The sequence below is a fragment of the Orycteropus afer genome, unplaced genomic scaffold (assembly GCF_000298275.1).
Source record: "Orycteropus afer afer isolate SDZICR_OR568_19922 unplaced genomic scaffold, OryAfe1.0 scaffold00245, whole genome shotgun sequence".
Taxonomy (NCBI): Eukaryota; Metazoa; Chordata; class Mammalia; order Tubulidentata; family Orycteropodidae; genus Orycteropus; species Orycteropus afer.
This window is the reverse complement of record NW_006921832.1, coordinates 2,100,286-2,110,717: the sequence shown is the minus strand read 5'-3', so window position 1 is coordinate 2,110,717 and position 10,432 is coordinate 2,100,286. Positions and strand designations below refer to the sequence as shown.

At 42.2% G+C, this 10,432-nt stretch overlaps 1 protein-coding gene across 1 annotated transcript in view; it reads left to right on the top strand.

Annotated features, from left to right (window-relative positions):
- Positions 1-440: 440 nt before the first annotated feature.
- HEG1 (heart development protein with EGF like domains 1) overlaps positions 441-10,432 on the top strand; it is a 71,722-nt gene continuing 61,730 nt past the window's right edge. Inside the window, exons 1-2 of the mRNA XM_042782128.1 lie at positions 441-615; positions 3,036-3,329. Coding sequence (XP_042638062.1) covers positions 441-615; positions 3,036-3,329 — 469 coding nt within the window. The remainder of the gene's footprint in view (positions 616-3,035; positions 3,330-10,432) is intronic.

Here is a 10,432-nt window from a genome sequence, read left to right as displayed (position 1 = left end):
AGCACTTGACTGCTAACCAGAAGGCTGGCTGTTCAAACCCACCAGCCACTCCTCAGAAGGAAGGTTGGGCGATCCTACTTCCGTAGTGATACTGCCTCGGAAACCCAAGGAGGGGTCGCTATGAGTCGGGGCCAACTCGACGGCACATTAACAACAACAACAACAACATTGCAGGAATAATTAATGGGGAAATTAAAGAAAGATGAAATTATTTTACTGAAGTCCATTTCTGTACTGATATGTCTGCTCATTGTGTCTTTGTTGAAGATTTCCTTTTCTTTTCAGAAGCCAACAAGATCTCCCTAATCCATCATTTTCTTATTGTTTCAGCTGCTGTAAAGAACCATTGGCCAGAAAGTAACACTGAACCCCCCTTAGGAAACATCACCTTTTATCAGGGTCAAGTAAACTTTTCAACAGTAGCTTCCAAAGAGCCTGTGATGGGCCAGACCCCCAGAAAGAGCCATGCTTCTTTGGATGCTCCAGAAAACTTTACTCCTAAAACAGTAAATGCTGGAAGAAGACACAACTCTCCAAGCAGAACAAATTTCACCATTTCCCTTGGTGGGAGCTCACTTGAGATAGCAACAGTTCTGAATTCCCAGAACAGCTCAGGTGAGTTTGTGCTGATTATGCTCATTTCATTCACACATGGAAAACAAAATTTCCACCACCGTTACTGCCCCCTCACTCCCCACATCACCATGAGCCACTTTGCCCAGCCAAGGACCAGACCGGTGACTGAGGCTTTATTTGTGATTGGTAGTGTAGCGCCTAAGGCACTTGACTGCTAACCAGAAGGCTGGTGGTTCAAACCCACCAGCCACTCCTCGGAAGGAACGTTGGGCAATCTACTTTTGTAGTGATACTGCCTTGGAAAACCAAGGAGGGGTTGCTATGAGTTGGGTCCAACTCAATGGCACATAACAACAACAACAACAATAGTTAATTGAATTTTAAGTACAGACAATATGAGGGTGCAGATTTGCTGAAAGATCTAACAGCTAACAGGTTTCAGAGCTGAGGTTTGAGCCTAAGTCTCTGTATTGGAGCCAGATGGAAGGGATGTCTGAGAAGTGGGATGCCCCAACAATATGGATGAAGATTCAGAGGAGAGAAAGAGAAAGGTGGGGCAGCAAGACAGCAACCTTTCCTGGGGGAGGGTGTTAGTTGCACACTGAGAAAAGGAGCAGTGACAAGTACAGTTGTGTGGATGGGTTAGGGACAATCATGGAGGACTTTGGAAACCAGGCAGTTTAGATTTAGTGGGCTAGGAAGAGTCATGGAATGTTTTTGAGCAAGGGAGTGATATGATTAAAGCAGTCTTGGGGAGGATTTGCCTGGCAGTCACGTACAGGATATTTGAAGCTGGGGGAGGGAAGGGAACCTACAGTCAGAGGAACCACCCAGGAAGACATGGAAATTCATACATGGAAAGTAGGTGCTGAGTTATGGCCTAGTGACAGCAGGGATGGAGAGAAAGTGATTGGTAAAGAGAAATTTCACAAAGGAAAATTGATGGACTTGATGCTGGTGTGAAAGTAGAGAATGAAGGCGTCAAAGAAGGCTCCAGGATTCATACCCTAGTGACGAGGTCTGATTGGGGACTTGATTCTGTAAAGAAGGCATGTGAGAGTATTTTGTGCTCCATTCACAGATGATGGATGCAGAGCTTATAACCTCTGCACATGATGCTTCCTATTTCATTGGTCATACAGCTAGTGGGAGTTTCATTTATGATAATTTCCCTAATGACCAGAATCTGATTTCATGTCACCTGGTAGTGGTGTTACTGTTATTTGCCGTCAGGTCTGTTCCAAACCTTGGTGACCCATGTGTGCAGAGTGGAACTGTGCTCCACAGGGTTTTCAAGACTGTGACTTTTGACCGAGTAGTTGAACCTATGGGCTCGGAACCATAGTCACAGAGGACACCAAGCTCAATTGGCATAACATACTACACAAAACATTGTTCCACCTCCTACTGTGGTAAGTAGCGACTGAGATCTTAAAAGCTTGCAAGCTGCCATCTAGATGAAGAATGAAGAAAAACAGAAATTCATGGAAACAATTAGTCTTAGTGACTGGTACACCATCTGATCTGCAGCCTATATGACAATGAGCCCAGAAGAAATGGATTGTGCTTGGCTACTACTGTCAACCACTTGGAAGAGGACTTTGTAGGAGATCCTGGATAGACAGGGAGAACAATGTGGAATAAAACTCAAAATCATTTGGAAAAAAAAAAAAAGTGGGGAACAGGTTTGCTGGCCCGAGGGAGCCTGCTGGAACCACTGAGACTATGGCCCTAGCTGCCCTTCAGGTCTGGAATTGAATGCACACCTGTGGCTTCCAGCCAAACAATAGACAGGCATATCAGTTGAGCATTTACCTGAGGTAGATATACTCCTTGGAGAGAATAAGCATGAGAGAAAGAAGGGTTGTTTATGCACAGGGAGACAGCTCAGGGGGTAGGAGTGCGTGGAGCGATGGACACAGGGAGGAGGTAACTATCGGGAGCTGTTGCATTGTGGTAAATTGTGGTCAGTGTCATGAGACAGTGTATGTGAACTGCTGTATGGAAAGTGTATTTGCTCTGTAAATTTTCACCCAAATCACAATTGAAAAAAAAAAAGACGGTGACTTTTTGGAAGCAGATCATCAAGCCTGTCTCCCAAGGCATCTCTTAGTGGGTTCGAATTGCCAACCTTTTAGCTAGTAGTTGCATGCTTAACCGTTTGCACCCATGGACTACGTATGTCATCTGATACTTAGGTTCAATGTGCCCCTTTTTTGATAATTGTACTACAAAATGCAAAGTCTTTGCTTCTGACACCCAAAAACAGTCTTTGTCTTGGTTTGTGATCTTTCAGGAGTTAATGAGTTAATAATTCATTCGTTAGAATGAATAATTGCTTCTAATTTCTTCCCATGTCTACACATTTTGTAGAGGTCGGTGCTGAACCCACTAAAAGATTATTAAAATGTTTGGAAGTCTGCTGGTGGATCTTCATAATTCTTGCCATCTGATTTCAGTGTTGGAAGAGCTTCACTCGCCATCCAGCAGTTCAGAGTCAGAAGAAAGAATTACCCCTTCTCAAACGGAGAGTGGAACACTCTCACTGACCATGGGGAAGGGGGTCTCAAAAGAAGCAACTGTGCACCCCCAAGTGGCTGCCACTTCTGTTTTGAGCCAGTCCTCTCTTCCTGCTTTGGAGAGGGGAGAACAGACCACGTTCTCCAGGAAGAAAAGCTCCTCAGGACCAGAGCTCTCCTCACCACATTTCTCCAGGACTTCAGCTTACAGCCCTTCCTCAGACCGTTCTTCACGTGAGTTCTCCCACCCCCAACTTAACACTCTGAAATCATTCAAAATAGAAATAAATAGATGAGTACACCTAGCTAGCTGCATACTCATCATAGAGGCTAACGGGGAAAGACATGATGCAGAATTGTCTTCACTGTGGGAGCCCTGATGGTGCAGTGGTTAAAGCTCTTGGCCACTAACTGAAAGGTTGGTGGCTCAAACCTATCAGCCGCTCCTCAGGAGAAAGACATGGCAGTCTGCTGCTGTGAAGAATCACAGCCTTGGAAATCCTATAGGGCAGTTCTACTCTGTCCTATAGGGTTGCTATGAGTCAGAATTGACTCACTACCAGTGGGTCTTTTTTTTTTTTTTGTAATGTAAAATATTTGGAATAAAAGTACTATCTGCAAGTTTATCCTAGTATTTAAGTTCACCTTAAAAATATGTTTTATTTAACTGCTTTCTGCACCCTCAACCCTCAACACACACCCACATACACATATAACGAAGACTGACTGTTACTGATGTGCATTCTTAGGAGTCCCTGGGTAGTGCAAATGGTTAACACACTCAGCTGCTAACCAAAAGATTGGTTTAAGTCCATCCAGAGGCACCTCAGGGGAAAGGCTGAACACTCTACTTCCCAAAACTCAGCCGCTGAAAACCTTACACTGTTCTATTCTGACACACAAGGGATCGCCACGACTAAGAGTGAACTCAATGGCATCTGATTTTATTCTTAGACAAGAGACCACGGCTGGGATAATGGCATTATATCATTTGATAAGGAGAGTTAGATTTTTAGTTCTTCTCCATTATTGTAAATATGTTTCTTTCAGTTGCAGAGAAAATGTGGTGTACATTTCTCTGGGGGAGAAAAAAACACTGAATGCCAGTGTTTGCAGGACATATTAATAAATGCAGCTGTGGCATCCCTCTCTGCCAATGCAGTTTCTACCCATCATTTAAACCTGACCTCAGGTGTTCTAGTTCTATGAAACTTTGCTTCAACCCTCCTGATCCTCAGTGATTGATAGACTCTGCTATACACCTTGTAATATTTGGTTCGCTAATGCGTCATCTGTCCAGATAGATTGTAAGCCTCTTGAGTACACAGGCTGAGTCTTTTACTTCTCTTACATTCCCCAATGCCCCAATGCCAGGACAAGGTGCACTTGATAAGTAATGGGGTTTAGCACATGCCCAAATACCTTCACAGGACAGATGCAGCCAGGGACCAAAATTGGAAACAACCTTTCTTTTCTATTCCCTAAGAAATATTTATTTAGATTTTGTTTGCGCTGCTTGTGTTTTCCTACCAATGCTGCAGGGAGCAGACAGAGAAGACTGGCAATATTGTTGGGAAATGGAGGCTAGGTTGTTTCAGAGATTGCCATTTCCAAATTTTGTAGGTCAGAGGTTTTTATGAATACTTTGCAAGGCTAGGCATTGGGTTTATGCCATCAAAGCAAAAACTGAACCCAGAGATACTTTCTGTAAAACCTATTTTAAAATCAGCCAATCTTCTGTATACCCTGTACACAGTTTCCTGCTAACTGGATATGGATATAATTTATGATTCATGTTTATAGGAGATTGGTTTTTAAGATTATTCATAAACATTGGTTGAATTAGATAAAAGCTGTGATCCTTTTCAGCCCCATAGCTCTGCGGTTCCATGATTTACAACCAACTTTACTGAACAGTGGAAGGAAGTGTTTTCTAGGTAGCTACACTTTGATTCTGGTTGGGTCATTTAATATTTATAATTTAAATTTAACCCACTAATGTGGTATATTTGAAAATTAGCCTTTCCAACTTTATTGGATTTTACTATATATTCACCTGTGTATTTTTTCAACATTAAAATGTAATTGGTCCTCAGATTCTTTGGGCATTCATCCTTTTTTAGAACCATATACTTTAAATTTTTGTTGAGTTCCTCCATATCTTTCAGGGGTTGCTCTGGTGGCATTGTGGCTAAGGCATTTGACTGCTAACCAGAAGGTTGGCAGTTCAGACGCGCCAGCCACTCCTTGGAAGTACGATTGGGCGATCTACTTCCGTAGAGATACTGCCTTGGTAACTCAAGGAAGGGTTGCTCTGCGTCGGGATTGACTTGATGGCAGTGAGTTTGGTTCCCACCCCTCACCAGTATCTTTCATATACCTTGATTCTATTCTAAGCATTTTCTTTTCCTCCTTTGGGAGCTGAGTTTTCTGTTCTAGGTCAGGTTCTGCCTCTCTTAGATATTGGAGAGGGCTTTGGACAGAGTTAGATGGGGCTATAAATGATCCTGTATCCTCCCTGTGGTGATCCTGGATAAGACATGAACAAGAAACTGAAGCCACACTAATGTTCTGCTTTATTTTCAGTTGAGTTAGCATCTGCTAACTCCCCAAACAGAGCTTTGATTTAGTTCCTAAAACCAAACCAGTTGCCGTCAAGTCAGTTCTGACTCACGACAATCCCATGTTTGTCATGGTAGAGCTGTGCTCCATAGGGTTTTCAGTGGTTGTGGTCTTTTAAAAGTAGATCACCTGGTCTTTCTTCTGCGGTGTCTCTGGGTGGACTCGAACCACCAATCTTTTGGTTAGTAGCTGAGAGCTTAATCATTTGTACCATCCAAGGATTCCTGATATACCTCCTGCCTCCCTTTAAATCTAACTTGAGATGTTACTACCTTGATGTAGGAACTCTATGCATATGGGCAAGAGTGCTGAGAACGAGGTGGCAGGACTTGCCAAAGGCAGACCCATAGTCAACCTGACCCAGCCAGCCAGCTGTATGGAAGAAAGGGAACACAGTGGGGGCTTGTGCCATTGGCCACTTGGCCACTCCACCTACTAGTAAATGTGACTGAGTGAAAGTCCTGGCTCTTGGATCAGTCAGATTAGTGATGTTCTCACTTGGTGAGCACTAGGATGGTGAGCCAGGAGCCTGGCGTGAAGTGGATGGGCTAACAGACAAGGTCCCTAGTTGTGTTATGAGGGGATTAGACCAGGTGATCTTAAAAACTCTTTCTAGTTTCAGCATCCATTACTCCAAACACATTCAGCCTTTCTATTCTGTGACTCCTTTCATTCCGTACTCTGCTGTGCAAAAACACACAGTACAACCTCTTCTGAGGCTGGGAGAGCCAGAAGTTACTTGCTTCCAGAAATATATGGTATGACTTTCAGTATTAAAGCAGGTATCAGATCAGGCAACTAAAACAGATTTATAAAAAGTATCGGAAACCGTTTGAATTTTTTTTCTATCTGCTTTACATCTTACTATGCTTTCCACATTTTCTATCATGAACAGGTACTATTTGATCATTGAGACAGAGGTGGGGGAAATAAATGAAGCAACAAACAGTTAAAAGCTCTTTTTTGAAGGTGGAAAGAGATGTGTGTATGTTGAATTGTGTGAGAGTGGCTACCATTGAGCACTAAATTTAGTACTGAGCTTCCTGGAAACCAAGGCACAAAGGGAAACCAAGTGGGGCGTGCAGTTGTTGTCAGGTAAAGTAAGCATATGGTTTTATCTGTAGGCATAAGTGCTTTGTGAGCAGTAAATTCTAAGAGGAATATTTATGGAAGGAACATTGACAATCATGATGGAAAATGCCTTCAATTGCCATTTTTTGGAAATTGTGCTAATGTTCTATAAAAGGTGATCTTGTCTATAGATCTTCAAGAGAAGCAGAGGATGTAATAATGGATCTTAACTCATGAAAGTATTTCTGTGGGTAGCTGAGCTAATGTGGTCCAGGTAAATTGCTTTGTGGTAATTTCACTTTGTAAAGACAAAGAACATTTAAAATAATTCAGAAGATTGTTGATGGAACGTATCGTTCTCAAATACCGGTTGCATCAGCTATAATTTTGGCACGTTCTGGATAGCAGGCGAGTCAAGGTTGAGCATTCTGATGTATGCATGAGATGAGGGTCCAGTGTTGGGTGTTATGCTTGGGGAGTGACCCATAATGATCTTTTCACTTCCTCTAAAAAAAGATTAGGGAACCTGGCTTATTTCTGCTCTCAAATGGATAGTTGTTTTTTTTTTCCCCCTCCCCATTTGAATGGCTGGTTCAAGGATAGAAATAAGCAATGAAGGGCAATTATAATAATCAAAATTGGTGGCCTCTTGATTAGAAACATAGTAAATTTCCCCTTAGATTTATTTAGGCAGCATTCATTTATTAATGTAAGTGGTGATAGTAGCTGATTTTGACCCAACATTTACTCTGTTTACTAAGAGGCAACAACTCTATTGAAGTATTCATATTCTTTTCGTAATTTAACTATGAAGATTAACTGAGATTATGTGTATAAAGTATTTAGTGCAATGCCTGGCCCATAGTAATTGGCCAATAAAGGGTAGCTTTTAATAATGATGATAATGATGAGATCAGGTAAATTGATGTTTTACAGAGCCCTTAAGGTTAAGGAAAACATCATAATTTTCCTTTTGTGACTTTCAGCTTTTGCAGCTTTTGTGATTGTGTTTTTGTGGTCACTGGTTTGCTAAAACCACGGCAGGTTAACAAGCCTGGGGTATTCAGGCTGAGTCAAACATAACTGCCACTGCATTTTGGTGGGAACAATGAATGGATGGAATCATACCATTTTCTGGAAATAAAAGTATTGAAAGAACACCCAGCAATCTGATGAAATTTGGTGGATACAGAAGATAACTCTAGGTTAGCTCTGAGAGTGAGGATTTGAGAATATATACAATAAATCTTTTCTAATGAGCCCGGGTGGCACAACAGTTAAGTGCTCAGCTGTTAATCAAAAGGCCAGAAGTTCGAATCCACCCAATGGCTCTATGGGAGAAAGACCTGGTGATTTGCTCCCATAATGATTGTGGCCTGGAAAACTCTGTGGAGCAGTTCTACTCTATAACGTGGAATTCCTGTGAGTCAAAATTGACTCAGCAGCACCCAACAACAGTGCTTTTACTTTTTTATACTCGGAAGGTTTGCAAGTGTTTGTTAGTTTTATTTTGTATTTGTTTTTTAAATAAGAATGGGCTTGGATAGCCTGGGACTCTGTTTTTGTGTCCAGGTCAACTGCACATAGTAATGGTCTTCAGAGAACAGTTTATAATGACCACTTCTTTCTTCCCTTTTCTGGGTCACAATTAACAGCTTAAATGCTTTCACTATAGAGGTGTAGAATAGTTGTTTGTTATTTTTCCCATAAAGCAAATCACCCTCTTTTCTTGCCTTTGAAACTTGCCAGCTATGCCTCTACCTACTCACTAAGCGTTCCTGCAGCTGGTTCCTAGCTTAGGAACTAACTGTCCTTTGGAGTGAGGATTTCAACATACCCTCCTGATTATCAGTTCTCAGGGTGTCCTTTTGTATAGTTCTTTGTGGAAGGGAGCCTTCAATGAGTTACTTATACTTTAGCAGATCATAGTATGGATTTTGACCACCAGTGTGTAATTTGATCTTCAAGTTCTTGACAGTTATTCAGCAGCTGCCATCCGTTTTGTTTCGTTAGGTGTTGAAAAACTGTTCCCAACCTGAAGTCCTTGATCTCCTAGGGGCCCGTTGGAGTAGTATATTGTGTTGTGAACTGGTCTCCAAAGTCTGATGAGCCTAACTAAAATCATGAAGCCTGTGTGCTTATGGATGGAATTAAATCAAATGAGTGAGGTAACAATGAGTATCTCCTGCTGATCAGAAGTTATGTTACTTAATAAGTGCAGTTTTGTTAACAGGCTCTCAAAACATAAGGTTTATCATGGCCCTGTGGTGGAATAGAGTCTTTGATGCCAATGAGGCTGGGAGTTACTATTTTGGGCCAGCAGTGTTCCACCTATGTTCTATAAAGCCCTAGGCTCCCTCAGTGGTGAGCCAGGAGTGGGTGCCTTGGAACAGCCCCACTTTTATTCATATTATATATCAGGTTTTAATGTATAATAGCATTTGAAAACAAGGGTTATGGTGCTAAAACAAAAGAAAAAAAGAAGAAAAATTACACTGTGCCTTATCATGAGCCCTGTCCTATTTAAGCTTTACTGTGAAATTCAGGAGTAGAAGTGTTTGCCTCCCTCTATAAAAACCAAGGCAAAAAATGTAAAGTCTCTCCCATTTTCCTTTTAGGTTGAGCACAAGATTTTCATTGTGATTGGTAAATGACTTCACTGCTTCTCTACTTAGTTTATGAGACTTAGAGCTGGTGAGGAGAGAGTGAATAAATGTGTCCTGGTTGCTCCAGTGTTTGTATCTATATTAGATCCACAGCCTCTAGATTGTGTGTGTGTGTGTGTGTGTGTGTGAGATTGCTGAGAATATACACAGCAAAACATACCAGTTCAACAGTTTCTACATGTGCCATGTGGTGACATTGATTACATTCTTTGAATTGTGCAAACACTTTCATCTTCCTTTTCTGAATTTTCTTTCCTTATTAACATAAATCCACTGCCCCTAAGGTTCCTATCTAATCTTTCAAGTTGCTTTTGTCAATTTGATCTCATTTATATAGTTCTTAAAAGAGCATAATGCTCAAAACAGACATGTTTTACTAGTTAAGCTAAACTATTAGAGCCCCCTAGCTCCAGAACAGGGAGGGAGCAGGAGCGGCCTCGGGGACCTCAGGAGTGGCAGGATATCCAGGTAAAAAGGGGCAGGAGGCAAGACTAGGCCCCAAGCTTCCTAGGCAGGAAAAGGAGGGAGCAGGAGAGTCAGGGACCCTCCCAAGTGGCAGGATATCCAGGTAAAAGGGACGGGAGGCAAGGCAAGCCCCAAGCTCCCTAAAGCCAGGAAAAAGAGGGAGCAGCTGGGGACCACAGTGGCAGGTTCCAGGTAGGAATTAGGTAAGGGGAGGGTGCAGAGGTTTCCAACAGCTAAGGGAGACAAATTTATCTGTCAGTTTGTCATCCTGTGGGGCTTGTACATTGCTGTGAGGCTTGAGGCTGTGCCACTGGTGTTTCAGACACCAGCAGAGTTGCACATGGTACACAGGTTTCAATGCAGCTTACAGACTAAGACAGACTAGGAAGAAGGAGGAGGCCATCCACTTCTCAGATATTGGCCAGGGAAAACCTTATGAATAGCAGAGAAACACTGTCTGATACATTACCGGGCAACTTTATGAATAGCTTGGAAACATTGTCCAAAGTAGAC